The sequence below is a fragment of the Aspergillus pseudonomiae genome (assembly GCF_009193645.1).
Source record: "Aspergillus pseudonomiae strain CBS 119388 unplaced genomic scaffold BDV37scaffold_19, whole genome shotgun sequence".
Lineage (NCBI taxonomy): Eukaryota > Fungi > Ascomycota > Eurotiomycetes > Eurotiales > Aspergillaceae > Aspergillus > Aspergillus pseudonomiae.
Genome location: NW_022476011.1, coordinates 127,710 through 152,270, shown reverse-complemented (window position 1 = coordinate 152,270; position 24,561 = coordinate 127,710). Strand labels below are relative to the sequence as shown.

Here is a 24,561-nt window from a genome sequence, read left to right as displayed (position 1 = left end):
TTTTTTTTCCTTTCTCATAACCTATTACTTGATTTCGTTCTTTGTGTTATATTATTAGTCTTTGATGTGTATTGAATTAAGCTTTCATGTTAGTTTGAGCAATGGGAAATGTTGGAAAATGCTAGGTTCAGCTTAGTATATAGGCTCTAGGTATAGCCGCTGGTTCTTCAAGCTAGTTATAGACAAAATGGACCAGTTGAATGGTGACTTGGGCTTTATTCTTCTTAAAGCTTAATATGAAGCTTTAAACAAGCCTCTAGGTTCAGGATGACTTAGTATGCAAAATGAGAGCCTGTTTACAAGAAGTCTTATACAGAGGGTCTGGGAAACAAAAGTTTAGGAGACTAATTACACAGCTTGCCATGCTGAGAGATGCTCCCAAAGACAGCCTATACGACCTGGACAAGGATGGTACATTTGTATTGCAAGTTGTAATCAGTATTCATCAATATGCTAAGTGTTCGCTTGTTCTAATCACATAACCCAAATCCCATTACCATTAGTAGTCATTTGATCATTACCAACCAGATCCAGCGCCAAAAAAAAAAAGAAAGAAAGAAAAAAGGCCAAGGGAAAGGAAAACGCTATATACAAGACTCAAACAACGCGCTTAGTACAAAGTCTTCAACGCCGACAAAGGTAAGTTAGGATCATATTTATCCCAAACGATCTTATTCTTCTCATCCAGATGCGCGCCCTCATCCGTAATCGGAATAATCGGATCCGTCCCCAACACCTCCTGCTGACTGAATCCCCACTTATCCCTCGGGATCCAGATTGTTGGCGTGGGTGACGTGATACACGGCTCGTAGTAGGCGTTGGCGCGTTCTTCTTCGGAGTATTTGATCTCGACGTCATCGCGGCGGACCTTCCGACGGAGAGCGGCGTAGTCGCGGTAGAGGTTCGGGTGAAACCATTTCCAGGCGGCTTCCCATCTGCTGCGCGGGCCGAGGAAGTGGGCTTCTTCTTTGCATTGCTGGGCTTCTTCTTCGGCGTCGAGGGTGCGGGGAAGGAAGTTGTTGAAGGGGGCGAGGGCTTCGTTGAGGGACATGTGGGCTAGAACAAAGAGGATGGCGAAGAGGACCATTATGATTAGGGGGCCAATTGCGCCTTTAATGGCGAAGAGGCCGATCATGCAGACGGCTGCGAGGTAGATGCCTGTTAGGAGGTGTTGGAGGGCTCGGGGGTAGACGAGGCCCTTGGTGTCGATGCGGGGGTCGTAGACGAAGAGGAAGTTGTAGCGGTAGGCTTGGTAGACGAGGTAGAGGCCGACGAAGGCGAAGCCGAGAATGAGAGGTGCGATGCAGGAGTAGGTCAGGGCTGGGGAGTTGTTAGTCTTGCCTTGTTTTACTGAGTGTAGGGAATGGATGCAGTGTGTGAACGTACCGATCACGCCCATGTTTGTGAACACAGGGAAGATGTTACCCCAGCTGATACCGCTGAGAGCGGACCATCTTTCATACAAACGTCGGGGAGAGCGATCGAAAAAGGTGGTGATGAATTTGAAGAATAAGGCTCCAGCAACCTGAACCAAAGCCATAGAGCTCATAGTCAATCCTTGGAGCAGAAAGTAAGAGATATAGAAATTGGTTGCCTTAGGGAGGTTCTCCGCAAGAAGATCCTTGGCGGACAAAGGGTCTTTGATGATTTGTGTAGTTGCAGCGGATGCTGCTGAAGTCAACGTCGTGACCAGGAAGACCTGGACCACCTGGAAGCAAAAATGGGCACTCTGCGTGAATAGTTCCACGCGAGAAGAAGATGGCACACCGGATCGTCGGGCACAGACTATATGAGGCAAAGGTTAGAGCTGTAGTACGCGAAGGGGGTATGCATAACCAGGACATACTTCGACAAATAATTGGCACCAAGGACATCAGCATAACTAGTGCCGCCGATGGCAACAGTCCTGCAATTACACCCTTTATTGTCTCTGGCAGTAAGTCGATCCAATGCAGAAATGGAATCATGTCGGAAAGGTATGTGATGTTTGAAATAGTACCCACAAGGGCAGACGGGATCGACCAGAAAATGACAAGCGCAGCAATACCACCCTTAACCGCGAACTTTCGCACAATGCGTTGCCACCAGCTGAGATTCAATGCAGACCAGACAACTTCTCTTGGGGAAATACCAATGAAGCGAGGGGTCATATGGAGTGGTTGGTGATGAGACAAAGTCTGCAATGCAATCTGGGCGGCGGACTGGGTGTCAAATTCGATGAAGACTGCAGAAAGAGTCTTCATCTCCCCATCTTTATACTTTTGTTGTAGATGATTAACCTCCTGCGAAACCTCCACAAGCTGCTCCCGCAACCACTTGATCGTATCAACCTTTTTCCCAAACCACTTGAGGCGATGAGTTGGTCGCCGGATGCCATGAAACATCGGCGAAGTGCCTGATTCACTTTCAAGAGATGTATCAGATGGGATGCGGCCCTGTCTCAATGACTTCAGGCGCACCGAATTCGCTGATCGGATTATTCTTGTCTCTGCGCTCTCCAAGCGGAAGGCCAACTTGTCCCTTTTGCGTACCAACTTGTCCAACTCTTTACAGTCGGTAGTGATCCATATCCGGTGAATGGAGTCACCAAACACTTGGCGCAGCTTCTTCTCGTTCTTATATTCATCAGGGACTGACATGAATAAAACTGTCCTGGAGGAGATCCGGTTTACATAGGCGGAGGAGTTGAGATACGCTTGACGAAGATTGGCATAAAATATACTCTCACGCGTTACCACGTAGAAGACGAACGCTGTTAAGAGGGGTTAGCTACTCTCACTTTCATAAGATCAGCGTTTACTTACTGAAAAAGACGATCGCCATCACGACATGAGCATAATAGCGCTTTGGGTTTTTCACGTTGCTAAAACTCAATGCATCTAGCTGAGTGTTCCCTGCACCGCCAGTTGCATGGATAGGAAGCAAGACGGGCCATGTAATCAAGCATCCCGTGAAACATGTAGCACACAGTACTCGAAGGAATCGAAGGAAAAGATAACCATCCATAGACGAGGAATGAAGGACGTGTGCATCAGATATTTTGAAAAAGTGCCCGAACCAATTAATGAAACCTGAGGGCAACTGTGGACTCCGTTCACTGCAGAATCGGTTAGTATCGATGCGCAGACAGCGGGTGGTCCATATTGACTTACTGCTTATGCCAATTGGGCAAGTGTGTCCTAGGCGCGTACCACCGAATTTGAGTTCGCCGACAGATCAAGAACAGACCGAACCAAAAGACTGCGATTATCAAAGCAGGAACTAATGTAGTGACAAGTGCGGAAAGAGATGTTGAATCTTTGACACCAAGATTTTCCATAGCCTCGGAAGTCGTTGAGGAGGCATTACCCCTGGAAGACCCTATGTTTGGGTCATTATCAGGGTTCTGTCAGTAGCAGGATTAGCCTCATTCGTATCTCAGTTTTGCTCTCTGTGCTCGTCACGTACAAGGAGGTCTGACCGCTTGACAAGCAGATCGAATAGTGTCGCTTCAACCATGATCGCTATCAGAAAGCTAGCTCATGGCCAGCTGGATCAATTCTTGGTCGATACTTGGAGTTTGGATTCTACGACAACATTGCACAACCGTCGGTTCAGGAACAACATGGAGCTAATCGCGTCAACATATATGCTCTGACGGACCGACCCACGCTCATGACTAAAATATGCAACCCAGCTTGTCGAACCTGTCAGTCAAAATGGGGGGAAGGCACCCGAGGCTAAAGTATGTCGACTTGCAGGTTGACAGGAGTGCTATTGGCGGACCGGCCGAAACTAAACATCAATGGGAATGTGTGTGAAAGGATAAAAATGTTGATTCTCTCCAGGTACGACCTTTCTGATTGGTGGGTCACAAACAACAAGAGGGCATCAAACCCACAGTGACATGTTCGTGTGGGCTGCAGCTCGCTCCGCGTGGTAAAAGAGCCGGCCTGGAGCCCTGGACTAACTGGAAAGGTTCAAAAATTTCGGTGGAACAGGCATTAGGGATCGGCTACTGGGAACACGGACCCAGAGAGACCGTCGTGATTTAGTAGTCGATAGTTTCCCATAAGCTTGAGGGTGGTTTGTCCAATCACCATAGGGCATTAGTATAGTGATCGCCGATCCTTAAAACTCTGCTAAAAGTACCGCGAAGGAAGGAATGTCTGCCACTGGGTTTCGAGTGAGCTTCTGAAATTCCCTGCCACACCACCTCGCATTGTTTGGACGTCTTATCGACATTAGCCTACTTTTCCACCTTGCGTCGTCATGAATTTTTTTCTTTCTTGCCAGCCACAAGAGTTCTCCACGTCGTGAATTGTGGGTTGGATGCGCTAATCAGATGCAAATCGCCACAGGGGTCAAGAAGGAACGCGAGTCCTCTTAGCGTAATCTCTATCCATCGCGATTATTTCTTGAGATTAGCCGTGCCTGGCGCATATCATTGGCCATGACATGTACCAAGTGGGCTCTAGCACTAAAAAGGCATGTAGACGAAAGAAGATCCGTTCCATGGGTCGAGCGACAACGGATCCGATCCAATCAGTTTAGCAGCACTGGTGTCAACAAGTCTGGACGTGAGCCCTCGGTGGAGACGTAACGCAAGGGATATGTACTTTTTTTGGCATCTGAACAAGGAGCAAAATACAACTCCTCTAACTCGTGGTGGCTCGCTTAGATGGTAACGGCAGACAATGGAGTTGTGGTCTTGCATGAAAGGTAAAACAAGAAAACAAGAAACCATGGTTGGGCTCAGAACTTCACATGGCTGGAACCATATTCCGGCTGACTGTTAAATTAACATCTGAGACATGCTGGCTCTAATATTGAGGTTCCGAATCAACTGCGAAAAGAGGGGAATGAGAGAAAAAAAAAAGCAAAGTGAGGGCCGAAGCCCACCTTGAGTGATTTCCTTTTTGCGCCTAGACTCTCTGGCATCGTGACATGCAGATTTATTACTACATACTGTCCCCACTCAATATAATAGTTCATCAGGTTGGTAGGCAACCATCCAGGAAGAGAACACCGTGTGTGCAGGGTATGACATTCCTAATGTTCGGCTAGAATGAAGCACTCAGCTCGAACGCTTGTAAATGCGAGGCTCACCAGGAGCAGTCGAAGCAGGGAACATTCTTAGGCATCATTCCACCCGTGCCCATCCCACTTGAAATATGATTTGTCAAATAGCCTCAACTCGGGTTGTCTTTCATTTTGCGGTAAGGCCCAAGAGAGACAGACGTACGGAGTTGAGAAGCAAGACAAGTCCGCGTTCCGGACTCGTCCGTCTAGATCAGACATATCAGCCCGTTAAAGTTTATATAGTTTCTTGATGCAGCCGATAACAGGTATTCATCACCTTCATAGAGCCTGATCCTTACATGGCATAGTAACCAAATAGCTCAAGAATTGCGGTGTCTGCAAACTATCAGAGTTCATGCATCCCCTGAAACGAACGTTGGACATTGTTTCACGTCAACTGACTTCGAGGCGACCTGAGTCCCTAGCATACACGACGGCATGTTCCCTTCGCTTGCAATGTAGATGCGATAGGCTCCCGTATTACATTCTTCTCGGGTGCATGTTCATCTGACAACTTGACAATGGACCTTGGCTCCTTGAGAGCCTTGCCATAACAAATTTGTACATTACATGTTGAAGAGCGCTGTCAACACAAGCCCGTTCTGACGTAGATATTCGTATGCAGATATACCCGTACTCCTTCGTTTCTTTTGGCTCGTGTATAGTGTAGTATTTTCCAGCCTCCCTGCGATGCTAGGCAAGGTATAATCTAGATCCAAATCCTGAGTACGCCGAGGAGTATTAGGCGGTGAAACACGGCAGTATACAATGACCGACAGCAACTTGATGTTGACCATGGCTCAACTTAACAAAAATCATCCGGAGAGATGTCCTTTACTAACAAAGAGCAACGGATGAGTACGGATAGTATAAACGATGACTCTGGCTCCCACACCATACTGCCCCCATTTGAATCAAAGCAACCGTTTCCCCCTCTCTCAGCAGATGATCTAGCAACCACCTCTCAAGATGCGCCAGATACCAGCTTTACGGAAGACGATCCAGACATAACATCACCAGACATTGAGGAGGACGATTACGATGCGAACTTTCAATCACAGTATTCTCTAGACGATCAATTGTTGTCTGATGCGTCTACAGACGAATCGGACGGACAATCGCCGGAAGACGATGGCATCGAGATACACCCATTTCGTCATTCTTCAAGTTCACTTCACGGTCCCAATGCATTCGCTCCCCCTTTCTACAATAGGCCACCGACGCCTCTGCCGCCCTCTCCTTCTCTGACCTCTCTTCTGCGACCTCCTTTCTCCACAACCACTTCCCGGCCAACTACCCCTGACAGTTCTGATGTCGAAACACCGAACGATACAGAAGCAGCGGTTGCGAAGTCCGCGCGTCGCGCGACGACTGTTCCTCGAGCAAGTCCGAAGGTCCCCACATATGAGTATTACGGTTTCGTTCTATATCTTGCCTCTTCATTGGCATTTTGTAAGTGCAAAACAGTGGCTGCTGTACATGGGATTTATATAGAAAGTGCTGACAACTCCTCGCAAGTGTTATACATTCTCTGGTCCTATCTCCCAAAACCATTTTTACACCAACTTGGAATAACCTACTATCCGACTCGATGGTGGTCACTAGCGATTCCCGCGTGGCTCGTCATGACCATTGTCTACATCTACATTGCGCTCGCCTCGTATAATACCGGATACATGACGCTACCGATGAACAGCGTTGAGAACATCGTGGATGAAGTGGCGAATGTTGCTGTGATAGATGGTAAGGGTAGAAGACGACCTGGCGGCGCAGCCAAGATGAAGCCGGGTGCAACTTCATACCAAATCATGGGCCCGCAGAATAGAAAAGTTAACTGGAGGGAAATCTGGAGTGAGGGCACTGATGCCGTCTTGGATGTCCCTGTGGGAGGGGTATGCGAAGTGCTATACGGCCAAGGACGAGATGATGATGAGGTATGCGAGGAATATGACTTCATTGGTTGAAGATAGTGTTGAGTAGTATATATAGCGATTTAGCATAGCACATTAATGTTGATACCCCTTATTTGTTTGTGCCCCTGTGATTGGAGGTTCTTATTGCGTCAACTTGATTATAACAGATGTAGAAGAGCCTTTACTCACTAGACAGTACAATGTGTACAAATTAAACGAAACATTATGTCTCTATACTCAGATGGCTGGTTATATAAATTATGCTTTTGCAATTGCGATGTTGATCGCTTCCACCCTGTTTGGACTTTCCAAAATATATATCGGCAATCTTGCCCTCGACAGACATTGGTCATCAGATGGCAACCTCGTTGCGAAATGATGATACTCATACAGATTGCATAATTGATTGCACACTTTCTCTCACTTACCACATGCTGTTATACAATTAATGCGCCTTCTATCATGGATAATCCATCATTCTTCTTTTCATCCGGACGGCATACTATATCCCACCAATCAATACTTCCTTCAGGTTTCGTTATCATCACGTGAAGTGGCGATACGAGCTATCGATAACGCGCCCTTGAAAGACTCACCTTTACAGTCACCATTCTTACATTCCCGAGGCGCGGCAAGAGCTCTAGAAAAGTTCGTCGTCCAAGATGGCAGACCGTTTGACTCCGCCGCCGCAAACAGGAGGCTCAAAGCCCGGTGAGCTCCCGCGCGCACCGCTGACGCCGGAGCAGTTGCGGAAAATTGTATATGCCCCCGACGCGATCTACTGATACCTGGCTGACATCGGCCGATGTATAGGAAATAAACCGCATGAAAGCAAAAGCCATACGGGAGCAACGGGAGGCGGAGGCTCGGACATCGGCTGAGGTTGGTGGTGCCGCGCAATCTACGAAAGGAGGGGTTAAGCGGTCCTATTCCTCCATGACGGCTGAGACGCCTGCTACGGTTCGAGATGCGACTTCGGCGGCCCGTCCGCTTGATTCAATCAAGCCTGCGCGGAACTTTACGAAATACGTTGAGTATGACTTTAGTAAGATGACGGATACGAAGGGAGGGTTTTTGACGGAGGAGGATGATCCCTTTAATAAGGCGCTGCATGTGAAAGATGGAAAGGAGGAACAAAAACCGGCCAATATGACGCAGAAGGAATGGGAGAGACAGCAGTTACTCGACTCTCTTCGTCGAAACCGGACTGGTCCTTTTGAACCAGCCCTCAGCGTGTTGGATGACAAAAACAAGCAGAAGAAATGTCGTGAGTGTGGAAGTCTGGAGATTGATTGGAAGTGGGAGCAGGATCTTCGGTGTTGCGTATGCCACGCCTGTAAGGAGAAGTTCCCGGAAAAGTACAGTCTTCTCACGAAGACAGAAGCAAAGGAGGATTATCTTTTGACAGATCGTGAGTTTATCGGTGGCTATATGCGTGGATGCGCACTGAATACTGACTTAATATTAAGCCGAACTCAAAGACGAAGAGCTTCTGCCCCATCTTGAAAAACCCAACCCTCATAAGTCAACCTGGAACAACATGATGCTTTACCTTCGCTATCAGGTTGAGGAATATGCCTTTTCGGCGAAGAAGTGGGGCTCTGCTGAAGCACTAGATGCCGAGTTTGAGCGACGCGAGAATGAGAAGAAGCGACGGCGAGAGGCCAAGTTCAAGTCAAAACTACAAGATTTGAAGAAGCGCACCCGCGTCGATGCCTATCGCCGTAACCGTCAGGGAGCAGCTGGGGGAAGCTTCGGTGATGACCTGGGCAATGGTGGAAGACATGTGCACCAATGGGGTCGGTCAATTGAGAATCCAGACACTGGAATCGGAGTCAAGAAGTGTGTGGATTGTGGGATGGAAGTGGAGGAGTTAGAGTTCTAGCTGATGCAATTGTCCTGTATAATGTAGAGTAGTAGTATCTAATGAGTCACGACCTTATGAGAATTATATGAGTGGATACATTTGGTTCACTGACAACGGTGCAAATTAAAAATAGTGACACGTTATGATCGCGATAGTTTATTGGGAGAACTTTTGAACAGGTCAAAAACCAACGGTGCTAAGGATCAGTTGGGGGCGATGATTGGCGGTCTGAACAGGTCAGGTCCAGTTCCAGCTGTACTTCAGATCATGTCCTGTCAGTCCACTTCCCCTGAGGGAAGTACCTCACTTTAAACGTGCATTTAATGAGGAAATATTGACTTGGGGATGTTTATGGCCAGTTCATCCTTTTCTCAACCCCTGACCACCACTTGATGAGGCTGGGAAAATAAACAACCCCCCAGCGCTAAAGGCGGTTAAGCCGCGTGGGCGTCTAAGGAGCCAACGAGAACACCGCAGCATTTCCCCGACCTCAGCAGCGCAGGAGAACGCGCACCAGTCCAAGGCCACCTCTCGGCTCGACTTCTTTTGACGTCTACTCGAATTCCGACGAACGAATTTCTCCGCCTTTTCGATTTTACCCATTGTTTTCGCTTCCACCGGTGTTGACACGGCCCGGGGAACGCTGTTTCCTGCCGCTGTCGCCCGTCCCGACTTTTGTTGGCATTACACCAAGAAAGTTTATCGCTGTGGGCACAACTTCACCGAGCTATCCACACCTCAAATTCAACCCTACGACCTCGAAACTACCTTCCATTGATAATTCACGGCCTCCGTAACCCTGATCGTTGATTTCGCATGGCTTGGCAATCGCCCTCGGCCATGGTCGGGGCTGGAGGCTATGGCGGACCCGGGGACGGGTCCTCCAACGGCGGGCAACCTCAGGGGACGGAGTATACATTACAAGGTGTGTCTTTTATTTGAAGCTTTTTAGAGACACAATCTCGAAATGATATTGACACTAATCGATTTTGGGGTACGGCAGGCGTTATGCGCTTCCTGCAGACAGAGTGGCATAGACACGAGCGAGACCGCAATGCATGGGAAATCGAGCGCGCAGAAATGAAGTCCCGCATAGGCAAGCTGGAAGGTGACGTGCGCACAAGCAAGCGTATGCAAGAGTCCCTGGGTAAACACGTTAGGCTACTCGAGGCCGCGCTGAAGAAGGAGCGCGAAAAGGTCAAGAAGCTTAGCAACAACGAGAAGGTTGAGGACACCAGGGATCCCAAGGATATCGCTCGGGAGAGTATAAGTGCCTTGAAATGTATGATGATGGCCATTGCTGTTGACGCGCTATGTACTGACCGAGTTCCTAGCTCAACGTCCCAAGCCGCCCATAGAGCTCAACGAAGCCGAGCTGAACGACAATCAACCTGACTTCCGGCAAGAAAATGAGCGGGAGAAATCGCGCCTTTATTTGTCCAAATGCTCCCAAGAAGTGACCTACCACGTTATCCCTGCATCGCACCCTCCCCCCGAGCTTAGCGATCCGGAACTCCCAAACCATATCTACGGAAACCAACAGCTGTCGCAGCAGGCCCTGGAGGAAGCATACCACATTCAGCAGCAACGTCAAAAGCAACAGCAACAGCAGCAGGCAAATCACATGATGGCACGGGAGGTATCTCTTCAGAACCACCAGCCCATTGTGGCCCAGTACCCTGAGAGTTCAGGAATCGCTCGCCAGCCAAATCAGTTTGGCCTGCCTCCTGGTTCTAGAGATGCCTTGGAAAGGAAACCTTTGGAACCTCAGCAGACCCCAGCCACTGCGGTTGACAGTAGAAAGCAGGTTCCCGAACATACAATTGTGGATGAGCGCACTGGTGCTGAGAAGCAAGTATACGATGTGTACGGTGCACAAGGAGGGGCTAAAGAGGAGATACAGCCACAACAAGCAGAACAACAACAACAAGAGGACTCAGATGGCTGGAACTTTGACGAACCGTCCGAAAAAGAGCCCCCAACTGAACCAATGCCGCCTCATCGGCCAGACGTTGATGCTTTTCCTAACGCCAACTTTGTTCGATCGAAATCTCCTCCACACCCTGGATCGCTCTCCCATAGACGAAAAAGCTCGGGGGCTAGGAGTAAGAGCGAGGCATCGAGCGACAGCATCGGAGGAGCAGCCCAGAAACCGGACACTAACTTCAAAGTTAGATTTGCTCTGCGCGGGCACCTGGATGTCGTCCGCTCTGTGATTTTCACCGGTGGTGGTAGTCCCTCAGAGCCAGAAATCTGTACTTGTAGCGATGATGGCACGATCAAGCGATGGATTATTCCGGCAACATACGGCAATTTTGGCTCTCATAATGCCAATTCGAGCAATGATCTGGATATAACTAGCTATTTCACACACAGAGGGCATGTTGGTGCCGTCACAGCGTTAGCCGCTTGCTCTCCTTCTCGAGATTTCTCTAATGGTGGCCGCGCTTTGGGTGACGGCTGGGTATTCTCCGGTGGCCAAGATGCCAGTGTGCGTGTCTGGGAACGAGGAAGGATTGACCCTAAAGCCACACTCGATGGTCATACAGATGCTGTATGGGGTCTTTGTGTCCTTCCCGGAACTACTGGGTCTGTGTTTGGAGATTCTTGTGGTCATTACGGGGGCCCTGATCGGATATTGTTGGCCTCTGGGGCTGCGGACGGTCAAATACTGATATGGGCAGTTAGCGCCCCCCCTCAACTCTCCTCGCCGCAAGCAGGGAACAGACGAGCTGGAGGAAGCCGGAGGGCAAACTCGATTTCGTCCGGTTCAAACTTCCCATCCTCGCCGCAACCTAGTATGGCTACTTCAACACCGTTCCACTACACTCTTATTCACAAGATCACACGGGAGGGTTACCCCTCGCCGACCTGTATTAGTCCGTTGTCACTTGCCGGTGTAAACTTTGTGGTGTCCTTTTCGGACGCTTCGATCGTTGTCTATGACACGAGGACCGGTGAGGAAATTGTGGGCATGGCGAGTCTGGAGACGTACGATGGCACTCCTTCCACAGGTGTCAACTCCGTTGTAGCAAGTACGGTTGGATTCGACGGGTCTGCTGGCCTTGATCCCAGCCGCATCTCAGGCGAAGAAGAGGTGGTTCACGGCGCCACTGGCTCAAGTGGTGTGGAGGGTGTCATAATAAGTGGCTATGAAGACCGGTACATCCGTCTTTTCGACGCTAATAGTGGTACGTATTATATCTTTCGAGATGGGAAACAAAGCCGGGTTACTAATGAATGGAATAGGACAATGCACTTACACTATGCTGGCGCACCCGTCTGCTATTGCGTCACTTTCCCTATCTCCAGATGGACGCGAACTGGTGTCGGCCGGCCATGATGCCAGTCTGCGGTTCTGGAACCTCGAGAAACGCAGCTGCACCCAAGAAATCACCAGTCACCGGTTGATGCGTGGTGAAGGCGTGTGTTCCGCCGTCTGGAGCCGCGATGGCCGATGGGTCGTTAGCGGCGGCGGCGATGGTCTGGTTAAGGTCTTCTCGAGGTAATCTTCGAGATAACGAGGGCTTCTACTGTCGATGTATGATTTTATTCTTATATTCGAGCTGATATTCTTCTTATGCCGTATTTCTTGGACGCATGAATGGATGAGCGCTTGGCGAATTCTTGAGCATTTCCAGTGATCTCTTACCTGGCATATGTTCCTTTCTACACGTGTGGTTATAGTTTCTTTTTATCTTCATAATCCTCTATACCTTTCCAATTTCCCTAAACATATCCCCCCTGCATTGCTGTTACTATTACTACCCCGGCTTATATGAAATGACGAAGGGTGTCATTTGTGCGTTAGAGTTTTCATTATCTTCTTGTTCCCACAACTGGTTACATTTGCGATTCATGTACCCCTGTGACCCGTTATTTTGAGGTGCTTTGGCATCATGTGTGATGGCTACAACGGCGTACCTTAAGCCGCCGCTCCCCTAACCCTTGTTAGCAGTCTTAAACCATGATGGTCCGCAGTTTGGCCTCTTCACTCATGCCCTGTAATATAGTTTTCTTTCTTTCCCGTTCTGAGGGTCTTCCACTGATCCCAACATGGATTCCTTTCACTGTCGCCGATATACCGTTGGGAATGATGCTAGACACTACAGCAATAGGGCAACCGGGATTCGATTCTAATCTACTCAGCTAGCCATTGAATACCACAATTTGTGTCATTATAAGGAATTCTACAACACGCTTATTGATTTCATGAGTAGGAATATCCGACATCGTATCGGGGATCTTATGTTCTCATAAGAAAAGGTATCATAACACAACACCCAAGTCATACAAACCCAATCACCGACTCGAACTCCAAGCCTCCTTAAACAAGTTCCGCAACCTCTCCGCCTCTTCATTATCCTTAATCCTCTGCGCCAGGAATCCCTCCAGATCCTCCCAGAAATCCTCCGTCTCCAGGACACTCTCCCCACTAGGTCCAAGAGCAGCCTTCGGCGACGCACCACGATCCACCATCTCCTGATCCTCATCGACAACCTTCGCACCGCCCATAATCATAACACCAAACTCAACCTCCTTCCCACCAGCCAGCATCTCCGGCTCATCAGCCAAGATCTCGGAGATGGTCTTCCCCGTAACCGGCTTGCGCTTATACAGGATCTTGATCTTGTCCAGCGGAATCTTGTTCGACTGAGCGTCGGCCACACGGTCCCGCACTGCATCCTTGAGGTCCTGAACGGAAGTCGTGGAGATAGGCTTGTTGGAAAGCTTGATTTCGAGGACAGGATTCCGCGCGGATTTTAAGTTCACGGTGATTGATTTGGCTGAGCCGGGGGCTTGAGCCTGTTTCACTTTCTTGGGCATTTCGGGGTGGGGGGCTGGCATGCGGGGGAGGAGGTACTGGTTTGAGACATGTTTAGCATGGACATCATACTTGGGCAGCTGGGTGTCAGATGTCTGAGATGTATACGTACAGGGACTCGCCCGACTCGCTCTGGATCAATGACATAGTCGGCGGGGAGCTTAATGGGACGGGAGTCGAGGGAGGAAAGGTATGATTTGATGAAGTTGACTTCTGCCATGGCGGCCGCAGGTCCGGAGGTGTACATCGTAAGTCGATTGTATAAAGATGAGGAAGGCAACCGAGCGATTTGATGCTGTGTCACATTCAGTTAGACATCCCGCATTTTGCCCGATTGGGTTGGTGGTGAAGCTGACTTGCGCTATCGGGTTGCTGCCTGAGGCACAAGACAAAGCTGGTTCCCGTTTACACCGCCTGCCAGGAACTATCTGCCGATGTTGACCGCCCGGAGAAAAAAAAAGTGAAAGGTAAAAAAAAGTTTGGATTCTTTTGGAGAACATACAGTGTTATACCCTCTTTTTCTTGTTTTATTCACCCACAATACACCACTTGTCGCAATGGGTAGGGGTCGTCGTATGAAGAAGCAGGGCCCTCCGGCCCCGCTCGATGAGTCTAAGATCACTATGCTTAAGAAGCGCAAGGCTGGTGAGACTGTATCGAAGGCGGAAGCGGGCAAGAAGCGGAGAAGAGCCGAAGTTGAGGAGGAGCCTCTGAAGGAAGCGCCGAAGAAGAAGGTCAATGCGGCTGTTACTAGCAAGAGCAAGAAGGAGGTTGCTGTGCCGGAGACCAAGGGCAAGAAGAAGGCTGTGGAACAGAAGAAGCCCACTTTTATGGATTCGAGCGACGAGGAGGAAGACGAGGAGATGTCGGATCTTGACAACGAGGAAATGCTGGATGATGAGTTCGATGATCTCGATGGCGTTAGCGATGGATCAATGGACAGCCAGGATGAGGGCGCTTCAGAGGATGATGACTCGGTTATGGATTCGGACGAGGAAGATCATCCACGCCAGGCGATGTTCTCCGATGACGAAGATCTTTCCGATGCGGAAGAGAAGTTGACGGCAGCCAATATTGAGGGACTGTCCCGGAAATTGGATCTGGAGAAGGAAGCCGAAGAGGAAGAAGCAGAACGCGAATTGCAGGAATCTGCCATGCAGACAAACATCGCTGGGGACCGTCCAGATGTGTTTGGGGACGGCGAAGGATCTGGTCCAGGCCTGGCTCCTGACCTGCAGCTCCTCCGTACAAGAATCACAGACACTATCCGTATTCTAGGTGACTTGAAGACATTGGGACAGGCCGGAAAGTCTCGCGCCGACTATGTATCGCTGCTTCTGAACGACATCTGCACTTACTACGGATATACCCCATTCCTCGCAGAGAAGCTGTTCAACCTTTTCACACCTATGGAGGCTTTCGCCTTTTTCGAAGCCAACGAAACCCCTCGTCCTGTTGTCATCCGTACCAACACACTGCGCACCAACCGTCGCTCCCTGGCTCAAGCGCTTATCAACCGTGGCGTTGTGCTCGAGCCTGTCGGCAAGTGGTCTAAGGTTGGTCTCCAAGTATTCGAGTCTGCTGTTCCTCTTGGTGCCACTCCAGAGTACCTGGCTGGCCACTACATCCTTCAAGCTGCATCCTCCTTCCTCCCCGTCATGGCATTGGCTCCTCAACCTAACGAGCGAGTCCTCGATATGGCCTCTGCGCCCGGTGGTAAGACTACATACATCTCCGCATTGATGCGCAACACAGGTTGTGTGATCGCCAACGATGCCAGCAAGCCCCGTGCCAAGGGTTTGATCGGTAACATTCACCGTCTCGGCTGCAAGAACACCGTCGTGACCCACCTCGATGCCCGCACAGCCTTCCCCAAGGCCATGGGTGGTTTCGACCGCGTCTTGCTCGATGCTCCCTGTACCGGTACTGGCGTTATCTCCAAGGATCCTGCCGTCAAGACCTCCAAGACCGAACGCGACTTCCTCGCCATCCCCCACATGCAGCGCCAGCTGCTTCTTGCCGCCATCGACTCCGTCGACCACTCCTCGAAAACAGGCGGTTACATCGTCTATTCTACCTGTAGCGTAACAGTTGAGGAGAACGAGGCCGTCGTCCAGTACGTCCTGCGCAAGCGCCCCAACGTGAAAATCGTCGACACCGGTCTGGGTGACTTCGGCAGCCCCGGTTTCAAGGAATACATGGGCAAGCACTTCGACGCCAAGATGACCATGACCCGTCGCTACTTTCCCCACCGCGAGAACGTCGACGGTTTCTACGTCTGCAAGTTGAAGAAGACCGGACCCAGCCCCACGGACAAGAAGCCCGAGGGCGAAACCGCCTCCGAGCCCAAGTCCTCTGAGGCTCGCGCTACCCCTAAGTCCGACGACGAAGACGTCATCGACAAGACCCCCATCACTGACGATGACGGCAACGTCATGGAAGCCGAAGGTGGCTCCTTCGGTCCCTTCGAGGAAAACGATGACGCTGATCGCATCGCCCGTGCTGAGCGCAACCGTCTCCGCAGAAAGGGTATCAACCCCAAGGCCGTCCTCAACAAACCCAGCAAGAAGTCGAAGTCCGAACCCGAATCCACGGATGAATCCAAGGATTCCGACTCCTCTGCCCCAGAACCAAAGAAGAAGACCACCACCACTACCCCCGAGAAGGCAAAGAAAGCGCAGAAGAACACCAAGCCCAAGAGCCAAGAATCCACAACCCCCGAGAAGAAATCCGAAGCTTCCACCCCTGAAAAGAAGAAGTCCAAATCTCAAGCCTCTACGACGGACAAGAAAAAGGCTAAGAAGTCGACTAAGTAGTTATGATGCCTCTTCATTTACTATCTAATACCTGTGTATATTTCTTCTTCTGGTCCCCGGATTTCTGTCAAGATGGCTTGTTGAATGAATGAAATATAAAAGCATCTGTTTTTCTTTTCTGCTTTATCTCATTGTCGGTGTGGGTGGCGCATGTGTTCTTTGAGTGTTGATACTATATGATATGTGTTTTATTATTATACTAGATAGGTGGTGAATCCAATAGATACCATGACATATCCATGTGGCTTTGAGGGCATTCTATGTAGTGAGTACTAACTAGTTCATGTACCTCTTTCAATTTATGGTTTATACACATTCCGGATATGGGAAACTTGCAACAACGAAAGTCAATCGGTACATTCAATGATGTGACATGTCTGATCTAAAATCTCGTATATCTCGTATATTGTCTTCGCAAAAATTAAATGAATGATCCAAAACTGACAGCAAATATAGATATAAATACGGAACTGCTCCATGAACCCCCCGGGGTATGCCTTATTCTCCGATGCAACAAAAAGTAAACGATATAATTATATTCATCGACAAGGACCCGTTATGTCCTGTAGATCTTAACGACGCTGATAATGTTCTTCCGACAGATCGGGCAGATTTCCACCTGGCGTGCGCAGGTGACACAGGCACAGACGTGGCCACAGTCATAGAATAGGGCATCTTGCTCTTCGCAGTAACAGATCTGGCATAGATCCATCTCTTCGTCGGCTACTTCCCAGTAGCTAATACCCTTTCCATGACGCTTACCATCTTTGTAACCACCCACGTACTTGTTGCCTGTCTTCTTTTCGACGAAGGTGCCCTGGCCATGGCACTGGTTCTCGAACCAATCTCCATCATAGGTATCGCCAATAGGATACTCCATGTATCCCTTACCGTGACGCTTTCCGAGGACGAAATCCCCATCGTAAGTAGCGGCTGAATCGGAGACATGCTTTCCTTTACCATGGTAGTATCCTTTGTTCAGATCACCGCTATAAAATTCATTGGTGAATGATGCTTCGATGGTCTTGAAACCAGTAAATGCCTTGATGGGGTGATTGCGGGATTTGGCCCACAGATACCGCACCAGCTGATCAGGGTTGGCTAGTAAACCTTGCTGGTTAAGCTTCAAACGTCTAGAAGGTAGCCAGATTAGTATACTGTTGGGTATGATATTAATGGGAAAGGCTTGACTTACTTGTCCTTGTTCATCTTGTCTCCAACGATGAAGCAAGTACCATCGGGCACGAACACATTAAATGTCTCGGCAGAGGACATAGTTGTCACCGTAGTGCCATCCACGCGCTGCCAGACCTGAAAGTCTTTACTCACGGGCCATTGCAAGTGCTTCCGCACTGCAGCCTTGATAGTCTCTTCCTTCTGAGAGAAAAATGATCCGACAGTTCGCAAAGCCTGTGCCTCTACATCAAAAATTTGGATGAAATAATACACATGGTCCACCGGTAATGCGGGCTCCGGCTCCATTGGATGTGCAGAAGTATCATCAGTTGGAGAGGACTCTGTGCTGACTTCAACAGACTGGGGCTCGTTTGTGACATCGTTGGTTTGAGGAGTGTCTGTTGATTGTTCCGTTTCCATCTGTTGGATATCCTCAGCGATTATTGCAGCAATGACAGTATCATTTTCAGCCCCGTTAGGGATGTCATCTTCGGGGTGAGTCATCTCCAGAGATGCTGCAACACCATCTCCCAAGTTTTCGGTAACATTAATAGAGTGTTCGGAAGAGGCGTCTGTAGTCACGACTTGCACAGTGTCATCCACGCGAGAAGCGGTGCCAGATGGGCCTGCCTGTGCAGCCTCGACTTCAGCAATAGAATGCTGATCGTCAGAGGAATCAGAGTCTTCACGTTCGAAAATAGCCTCCTCAGGCTTGGTCTGTGGGACTTCCACTTCCCGCGGATCCGCCATGGCAAAATACTTTGCGTCCACTATCAAACTATTAGCATCGGGTTGGTCTAAGAGCGTGTACGTGAGGACTCACCATTTGAGACCACCTGTATCCAGAAACGAGCTGTCTTCATGGGCAGATTCAATGTGGTTCTCAGGTCTGATACCCGAGAGAACGCGAGCGTAGGACCGAACCGATCGCGAGTATGCCCAATCTGCCAGAGCCGAATATGCTCTGGGCCGGTCTGATCTTGGGCGCCTGCAGAAGCCCACAGAGCAATCTTCTTGCGCAGCTCAATCAGGTTCGTTGACCGGGGCACTGTCAGGTACATGACCTTATTAGCTGCCTTCGCCTGCGACATCAGATCGTATGTGTCGAACAAGCTGTCGAGCTTATCATATTGTGGAGCAGAGTAGACTTCGACTTGAATGTCCTCCGTTGTTTTCCTGTCAGGCGACTCTGCGTAGGGATAAATTCCACGTTCATAATATTCTTTCATGGCTGGAGACGCAGCCCATGGCCCTTGAGGGCCCGGTAGATACTGCGACACGAGGTCACTGCGGATATACATCGCCGCAATGGCAACATCATGGCCGGTTTTATGGTCGACCTTCTGACTTGCGTCTAGCCCTAGATGATGTCCCAAGGCTGTTTTACGTGTTAAACACTCAACACGATTATCGCTTCCGTCATCAAATGCCAGCCACTTAGTTCCAGGACCACCGGGGCGAAGAATGCTGAAGAATTTACCCGAAGTGCGTCGACCCCGATGGACGATGTAACCGTACAGGACATACTTTCCGCACTGACCATGTAGTAGCCATGGCGAAAGGTCCAGCTCTTCGTCCAGGTCAACTCGATTGTAGATTAACCGCCATTGCCGGGCTGCTTTGTCGAGCTTTTGGCGACTTATCTCCACATGAAGAATAGGCGGCAGTGCCCAACGGCCTGGTTTGGAACCCAGGTAATTGCTGAGGGCTTCATGTATTGTCTTTACCTGGTCGGCAGGCACACAAATACGTGAATTGAAATCCTTTGGGATAGTGTTGACCACATCTGATCCTTGAGCCTCCTGGAGAAGTAGATCAGGGGTTGGGCTATCGAACAGCGCAGCCAGGTCTTTCACCGCACTTGTACCTGCAAGTTCCAACTCGAGGGTGCGTCGCAAGCGTTCCCAGAAATCACATACATCTCCGGAATACTCATGCAGATTGCGCAGCGTAGATGTGATGATGTCCGTGTCCACATACTGAAGAGAATTTTTACGAGAGCGTAGCTGCCAGAGGAACCTCTGCAGCGCATCACAGAGCGGCTTGGGCTTGACGTCACAGTTGGCGTGATGTTCAACAATGTTGGCGTTTTGAATGATTTTGCAGAAAGGTGCAATATGTAACCATGTGGCTAGCCCCGCGACCTCGGCACTGTGGTTGATAACGGAATCTCCAAGCGGGCGGTAGCCCGTGAGCCCTAGACTATCCCAGGTAGGTTCCGAATCACTGGGATGCCACCACAACGAGCGAGTAGGGTCGTCAATGATACGGATGTAGGCATCAAACGCCAAGGTATCATTGCGGAGTAGTGCCTGACGCTGGCCCCGCTGCCGGCGGTGGATCTGATCCCACGGGCCATGGAAGCTAGTCCAGCCCCAGTCAAGATTGTGTGGATTGAATTGATGGCAAGATGACTGCATCCATCCAGTCCGTGGTTCATCTGGATTGTATAAGATGACACCAATCTGTGCCGAAACTCTCCAAGTGTTGGAAATTGTCTTTTCTTCCTTTGCAGCCGGTGGATAATGTGACTTGTAGTTCTCCAGCCAAGCTGCGGGGTCATCTGTGTGGCCAAACCTGAGGTCCAGATCGGGAGCATGGCCATTAATATCTACATCAGCTGGACCCCGGAGCACTTTAAACTCAGTATCGGGTAAAGTTTTGTCAGGAGGGGGCATAGTGGGCGAGCATTCAAGATAGATGCTCAGGGAACCGACGTTGTTTCCGCGGGGGAAAAACTTGATGGACCACCAGTAGCCGCCGATGTAGGCGGCTGGAGAGCGCATGACCTTGGAACGATTGGGATGATCTTTTGTGCCCCTAACACCATTAATTTTCCATGTAAGACGAGCTTTCTCAACGGGACGATACTCGGGATCGTCCAGATCCGGGTGGAAGTTCTTCTCCCAGTAAGAGTCTACTATTATTAGTGATGTTTTCCCATGTTACCGACTATGGACTCACATTCGTAAGCGCTATAGTCCCCATCAGCGGCAGACTCGATTTCCTTCATCTCAGCCTCGTCCGGGACCGAGGTATCCTCCTCCATCTCCGCCCAATAAGCATGTTCGACCTCCGGAGGTGGGGGTCGTGGAGGGGCAGAGATATCAGACCGAATGGTAGGCTCATGCTCATCAGCACTAGTATCTTGAGATGATATATTTTGTTCTGGCATTAGTAAGGGAGACTCCATGGCGTTGTTCAATTGGTCTGTCGAAGACTCTGGAGCGTCGCTGATCGGCGCGTCCAGAGCGACTGTCGTTGCACCCGTGTCTGTTGTTGAATGTGGTTCCATATTTGGCGTGACAGGAGGAAGTTGCTCAACTGTAACCGATGTCTCGCTGGTGGTGTCCATTGTGAATGATGGAGAGTGATAACACTCTAATGAGCTTTCAATAGTGCTCGTCGGGAGATAAGAAAGATGACCTCAGGAATTATACGAGCCACAAGAACAAGTAATAATAAAAAGGGTAATATACGAGGGATACAGGATGACTCAAACACAAGGCCTGGTTAAAGTTGAGGAATAGTAAGTGTGAGAGGTATAAGCAAAACTCAAGAACCAAACATCCAGGCAGAAAACAGCTTCGCAAGCGATACTCTTTTCGTTCTCTTCTACCTTAGGACGTAACAGTCCATAAAGAAGAAGAGAGTTAGCGGTTCAACAAAGATAGGAGCACAAGGAAAATTGACAGAGCAAACGATGAAGCAGAAAGCGAGGGTCTAGATTTCCCCCGATAAGGATGGCTTATCAGTAGTACGGGGCAGTCTAAGCCCAGGAAGGAAATGACAGCAATGGATTGCTGAAGGAGTGCTAGTAGAAGGATGTTCACCACTGGGCGAAGAAGGGGCAACACGAAAGAAAGTGAGGAAAGATCACAGGGACTAAGAAGGAACGAAGAAAAAAAAAAGTAAAGAGAAGGAAAATAGATGAGTACGAGGCAGAAAAATGAGAGGGGGGTATTAGGAACCAAAGACAAAGATGAGGCGGCAATGCAGCCGAGAGCCAAATCACCTGCACTCACCGCCGGTCCAATGGACACATGGGCGAATTTATTCAGTTGCCCTCGTTGGGGAACAATTCATTCCGTTTGACTTAGTAAGTACATGACGCTCCAGTCTGCGATTGCCACCTCGACCCCCCTCTTGTTCCTGATGGGGTGGAGATCTGACTTCTCCCGATCCTATTTGATCTTCGGCTTGAGCTGTTATCATTCTTCCTTAGGGGGAGAGTAAGCATACTACGATCTACCAGTCAGAAGGTCTAGAGTCCGTCGGATCAATTCCGTTTGATTTGATGGATGTTCAATGTCTCGTCGTGTCCTTGTGAAGCTCTGGACAACAGTATTCGACTAGTATCCGCCCCCCTTTTCCGCTGTGGCAAGATCCCATAGAGCACTCAAGGAATTAACTCGGGTATCCGTTTTTCTTCGGCACCTTAGTTGTCCACCTAATCAACTGTCACGGGTCACGAATGATCGACCTGTGGAACGCGCTCCATTGGTTCCACAATTCGTTGTCTTTTTGATTCGCCATCCCTACTTTCCGCCTCAGGCACTTTGCCTCTGCAAGACAAATTAATGGCCTTACTAGTGCCTGTCCCGCCCCGGGATCGCGGGTCATGGAACTTTCTCACTCGTGGTAAGAACCAAGTCTTAAAAACAAAAAAGTAAAGTTTTTCTCTTCTTTTCCTTTTTGTCCTTCCTCGGTTCCCTGGCGGTTTGAGTCTGTCATCGGAGCTTATAATCCGGTTCGCCTCCCTCAGCTTCTAGAATGGTATCTTACCCCTTCCGACACTACCGAGACGACACATCTGGTGGGGTTTTATCGTCGCCACCTCTGGAGCCCCAATGGATCGTCTGATTTGAGAAGCAGGCAGTGTGCCCGCAAGGGACTCCTCAACACACTTTAGACACTGCAGAGAATTAGAGGATCGAGGGAAACCGCCTCCGAGCGGGCTGCTGGCGTGAGACCCGTCTAATTATCGCACGGTCCTGTGCTCGTAGCTTACCCCGCCTACCACCGTGGAAAAAAACAAAACACTCATGCCTTAGTTCTGGGCCTGGTCAGCTGAATCTGCAGGAGACTGGTCGGCCCGAGCAAATGATGCCGCAACCATCATTGGGAAGACTACGGTTGCCTCCGCATACACCTTAACTGCCTTGGCATCCGCCTTGATCTTTCCCCAGCTCACAGCCTCATCGGGACGAGCTCCAGCATCGCTTCCGTCGAACTCCTGGGCCGTATTTACATAGACGGCATGCTCCGCTCCATTGCGCATGAGACACGCGTTGGCAATATGGTGCTTCACCACTCCACCACCGAGGATGATTATCCCTGCCTGGGCGGCCCGGACGGCCATCGTGTTGATGCGACGCACGTCGTCCACGATATCCACTCGCAGTCGTTGTGGGGAGGATTTGAAAGTGTGGAAATACAGCATGTCCCCCAAGGAGCCATCGGTGAGAGCGGGACAAAAGATGGGGATGTTGTTGCGCGCGGCCCAGTAAAGCACGGAATCCTCATGGTTGATCTCGCGGCCCAGTCGTTCAATGATACGGCTGGGCGTCCAGTGAAGCTCATCCTCCTCATCACCGGTCTGTTGAGCCTTCTTTTTGGCGGCTTCTTGCTCCTCCAACATTTTATCTAAAATCGGGATCAACCAATCTTCAAAGGCACAGTAATTGCTATTCGGGACCAGTAGATTGCCAATGCGGTTTAGTCCTTTCGCACGAAGCCCAGCCCCAGGAGCCGTAAAGGAACCCATGTACGTAGGGGCCAAACACTTGATCAAATCTTCCTCCACTCCGCCGGCCGTGGTGACAATTGCAGAAACGTGACGATGGCGAACGAGGTAGCGAATGGTATCCCGAAGGCCCGATGAGATTAGATTGGAAGTGTATCCAAGAAAGATTGTCGCCTTCTCTCCCGATTCCGGATGGCGGTAGGCTCGCTACATAGGTAACCAATATCAGCAAGGAAGCCAATAGTGGGTCGCAGAAAAAAATATTTAGAGGAGTTTGTCCTACCATATCATTCATAATGCGTGTAGCCTCGGCGACTGCGGTACCCTGGAAGCCCATGTATCTCATGTTATCCACCATCTCGGCGACGGTAATATCGCGGCCGTGGAAACGCTCAAAGTCCACACCCTGAACCTGACGAGTCCCCTCAGGAACGGGCTCTGAAGCAACTAGGACGGCATCAGTAGCAGAGGTAGGAGGGGCAGCCTCCGCTGGTTGAGAGGACATTGTCTTGAAGAAAAAAAAAAAGAAAAGATTGAAGCAGAAGGAAATAAAAAGAACGCTAGACAGTCTAGGTCTTCGTGGGATTCTAAAGCAAGTATTTGTTTTACAAAAGATGCGAAATGGGTTAGGTTTTCCCTTTCCTAGGTTTTTCTGTGGCTTTTTCTTCTGAGACAATATGGTGGGGTGATTGGTCGGGCAAAAAAACGCTGAGGAATGCCTCAGGTGTGACAAGAGAATCGGGGTAGTAGATGACTAACCGGGTTTGGTTAGTTCGATCCGTCTGTGCAGGAGTGGTGTCTCCATACGATGCCTGGGGCATCAAGGTCAGGAGCTTTGCAGTTTGGGTGAAAGACGACGAGGCTCTGTGGCCTCAGGCATGAAGAGTCAATCCAGGGTCACGGCGATTGTAGGGCCAGTAGTCGTGGGCAGTTATTTTTGAGTTCCCCTTAAGAAGAGTCCCTGGCCAACTAAAATTAAACCCAACCATACAGTCGGCGGCAGAGGGCCCTCCACCCCATCTACTAATCCATCCATCCGTTCATCCACCTCTGGCCCCGTTTCTTTTCTCCTCCTCTCTTTTTCTTCATCATTTGTCCACATTTCCTCCGATCGATTTCTGTCAATATTGTCTTTCCTTTTTATTCACTCTCTCAAT

The 24,561-nt window shown here is 49.7% G+C and overlaps 8 protein-coding genes across 8 annotated transcripts; 4 read left to right on the top strand and 4 right to left on the bottom strand.

Annotated features, from left to right (window-relative positions):
* Nucleotides 1-610: 610 nt before the first annotated feature.
* On the bottom strand, nucleotides 611-3,498 carry BDV37DRAFT_270209 (putative DUF221 domain protein; the record flags this gene model as incomplete). Its single annotated transcript, XM_032084516.1, has 6 exons — nucleotides 611-1,320; nucleotides 1,387-1,785; nucleotides 1,847-2,752; nucleotides 2,805-3,097; nucleotides 3,153-3,385; nucleotides 3,448-3,498. 6 exons carry the CDS (start codon nucleotides 3,496-3,498, stop codon nucleotides 611-613), a joined length of 2,592 nt encoding a protein of 863 aa, XP_031943318.1.
* Nucleotides 3,499-5,900: 2,402 nt separating this feature from the next.
* On the top strand, nucleotides 5,901-7,051 carry BDV37DRAFT_243694 (uncharacterized protein). Its single transcript, XM_032081465.1, has 2 exons — nucleotides 5,901-6,513; nucleotides 6,580-7,051. The coding sequence occupies exons 1-2, from the start codon at nucleotides 5,916-5,918 to the stop codon at nucleotides 7,023-7,025; spliced, it is 1,044 nt and encodes a 347-aa protein (XP_031943317.1). The 5' UTR covers nucleotides 5,901-5,915; the 3' UTR covers nucleotides 7,026-7,051.
* A 545-nt stretch (nucleotides 7,052-7,596) lies between these two features.
* Nucleotides 7,597-8,952, top strand: rad14 (DNA repair protein RAD14). The gene is made up of 3 exons (XM_032081464.1): nucleotides 7,597-7,732; nucleotides 7,788-8,385; nucleotides 8,444-8,952. The coding sequence occupies exons 1-3, from the start codon at nucleotides 7,637-7,639 to the stop codon at nucleotides 8,857-8,859; spliced, it is 1,110 nt and encodes a 369-aa protein (XP_031943316.1). The 5' UTR covers nucleotides 7,597-7,636; the 3' UTR covers nucleotides 8,860-8,952.
* Nucleotides 8,953-9,551: 599 nt separating this feature from the next.
* Nucleotides 9,552-12,576, top strand: BDV37DRAFT_72329 (cell differentiation and development protein Fsr1). Its single transcript, XM_032091118.1, has 4 exons — nucleotides 9,552-9,766; nucleotides 9,845-10,123; nucleotides 10,176-12,032; nucleotides 12,091-12,576. Exons 1-4 carry the CDS (start codon nucleotides 9,658-9,660, stop codon nucleotides 12,348-12,350), a joined length of 2,505 nt encoding a protein of 834 aa, XP_031943315.1. The 5' UTR covers nucleotides 9,552-9,657; the 3' UTR covers nucleotides 12,351-12,576.
* Nucleotides 12,577-13,052: 476 nt separating this feature from the next.
* Nucleotides 13,053-14,049, bottom strand: BDV37DRAFT_243689 (uncharacterized protein). The gene is made up of 2 exons (XM_032081463.1): nucleotides 13,779-14,049; nucleotides 13,053-13,704 (listed from the first exon to the last, which is right to left on the bottom strand). The coding sequence occupies exons 1-2, from the start codon at nucleotides 13,911-13,913 to the stop codon at nucleotides 13,144-13,146; spliced, it is 696 nt and encodes a 231-aa protein (XP_031943314.1). The 5' UTR covers nucleotides 13,914-14,049; the 3' UTR covers nucleotides 13,053-13,143.
* A 127-nt stretch (nucleotides 14,050-14,176) lies between these two features.
* On the top strand, nucleotides 14,177-16,760 carry BDV37DRAFT_72273 (rRNA (cytosine-C5-)-methyltransferase NOP2). Its single transcript, XM_032091117.1, has one exon. The coding sequence runs from the start codon at nucleotides 14,224-14,226 to the stop codon at nucleotides 16,480-16,482; it is 2,259 nt and encodes a 752-aa protein (XP_031943313.1). The 5' UTR covers nucleotides 14,177-14,223; the 3' UTR covers nucleotides 16,483-16,760.
* Nucleotides 16,761-21,300, bottom strand: BDV37DRAFT_72272 (putative MATH and UCH domain protein). Its single transcript, XM_032091116.1, has 4 exons — nucleotides 20,623-21,300; nucleotides 18,482-20,575; nucleotides 17,678-18,428; nucleotides 16,761-17,615 (listed from the first exon to the last, which is right to left on the bottom strand). Exons 1-4 carry the CDS (start codon nucleotides 21,011-21,013, stop codon nucleotides 17,039-17,041), a joined length of 3,813 nt encoding a protein of 1,270 aa, XP_031943312.1. The 5' UTR covers nucleotides 21,014-21,300; the 3' UTR covers nucleotides 16,761-17,038.
* Nucleotides 21,301-22,230: 930 nt separating this feature from the next.
* Nucleotides 22,231-24,122, bottom strand: BDV37DRAFT_72270 (deoxyhypusine synthase). Its single transcript, XM_032091115.1, has 2 exons — nucleotides 23,688-24,122; nucleotides 22,231-23,611 (listed from the first exon to the last, which is right to left on the bottom strand). Exons 1-2 carry the CDS (start codon nucleotides 23,907-23,909, stop codon nucleotides 22,709-22,711), a joined length of 1,125 nt encoding a protein of 374 aa, XP_031943311.1. The 5' UTR covers nucleotides 23,910-24,122; the 3' UTR covers nucleotides 22,231-22,708.
* Between the last annotated feature and the right edge of the window lie 439 nt (nucleotides 24,123-24,561).

Coding starts and splice junctions, on each gene's coding strand:
- BDV37DRAFT_243694 (XM_032081465.1), top strand. CDS start 5,916: ATGAGTACGGATAGTATAAACGATGACTCTGGCTCCCACACCATACTG. Junction 6,514..6,579: donor TGCCTCTTCATTGGCATTTT/GTAAGTGCAAAA, acceptor ACTCCTCGCAAG/TGTTATACATTCTCTGGTCC.
- rad14 (XM_032081464.1), top strand. CDS start 7,637: ATGGCAGACCGTTTGACTCCGCCGCCGCAAACAGGAGGCTCAAAGCCC. Junction 7,733..7,787: donor CGGAGCAGTTGCGGAAAATT/GTATATGCCCCC, acceptor GCCGATGTATAG/GAAATAAACCGCATGAAAGC. Junction 8,386..8,443: donor GGATTATCTTTTGACAGATC/GTGAGTTTATCG, acceptor CTTAATATTAAG/CCGAACTCAAAGACGAAGAG.
- BDV37DRAFT_72329 (XM_032091118.1), top strand. CDS start 9,658: ATGGCTTGGCAATCGCCCTCGGCCATGGTCGGGGCTGGAGGCTATGGC. Junction 9,767..9,844: donor GACGGAGTATACATTACAAG/GTGTGTCTTTTA, acceptor GGGGTACGGCAG/GCGTTATGCGCTTCCTGCAG. Junction 10,124..10,175: donor GAGTATAAGTGCCTTGAAAT/GTATGATGATGG, acceptor CCGAGTTCCTAG/CTCAACGTCCCAAGCCGCCC.
- BDV37DRAFT_243689 (XM_032081463.1), bottom strand. CDS start 13,913: ATGTACACCTCCGGACCTGCGGCCGCCATGGCAGAAGTCAACTTCATC. Junction 13,705..13,778: donor AGCGAGTCGGGCGAGTCCCT/GTACGTATACAT, acceptor GTCTCAAACCAG/TACCTCCTCCCCCGCATGCC.
- BDV37DRAFT_72273 (XM_032091117.1), top strand. CDS start 14,224: ATGGGTAGGGGTCGTCGTATGAAGAAGCAGGGCCCTCCGGCCCCGCTC.
- BDV37DRAFT_72272 (XM_032091116.1), bottom strand. CDS start 21,013: ATGGACACCACCAGCGAGACATCGGTTACAGTTGAGCAACTTCCTCCT. Junction 18,429..18,481: donor GATACAGGTGGTCTCAAATG/GTGAGTCCTCAC, acceptor ATAGTTTGATAG/TGGACGCAAAGTATTTTGCC. Junction 17,616..17,677: donor GACAAGATGAACAAGGACAA/GTAAGTCAAGCC, acceptor GCTACCTTCTAG/ACGTTTGAAGCTTAACCAGC.
- BDV37DRAFT_72270 (XM_032091115.1), bottom strand. CDS start 23,909: ATGTCCTCTCAACCAGCGGAGGCTGCCCCTCCTACCTCTGCTACTGAT. Junction 23,612..23,687: donor CACGCATTATGAATGATATG/GTAGGACAAACT, acceptor TTACCTATGTAG/CGAGCCTACCGCCATCCGGA.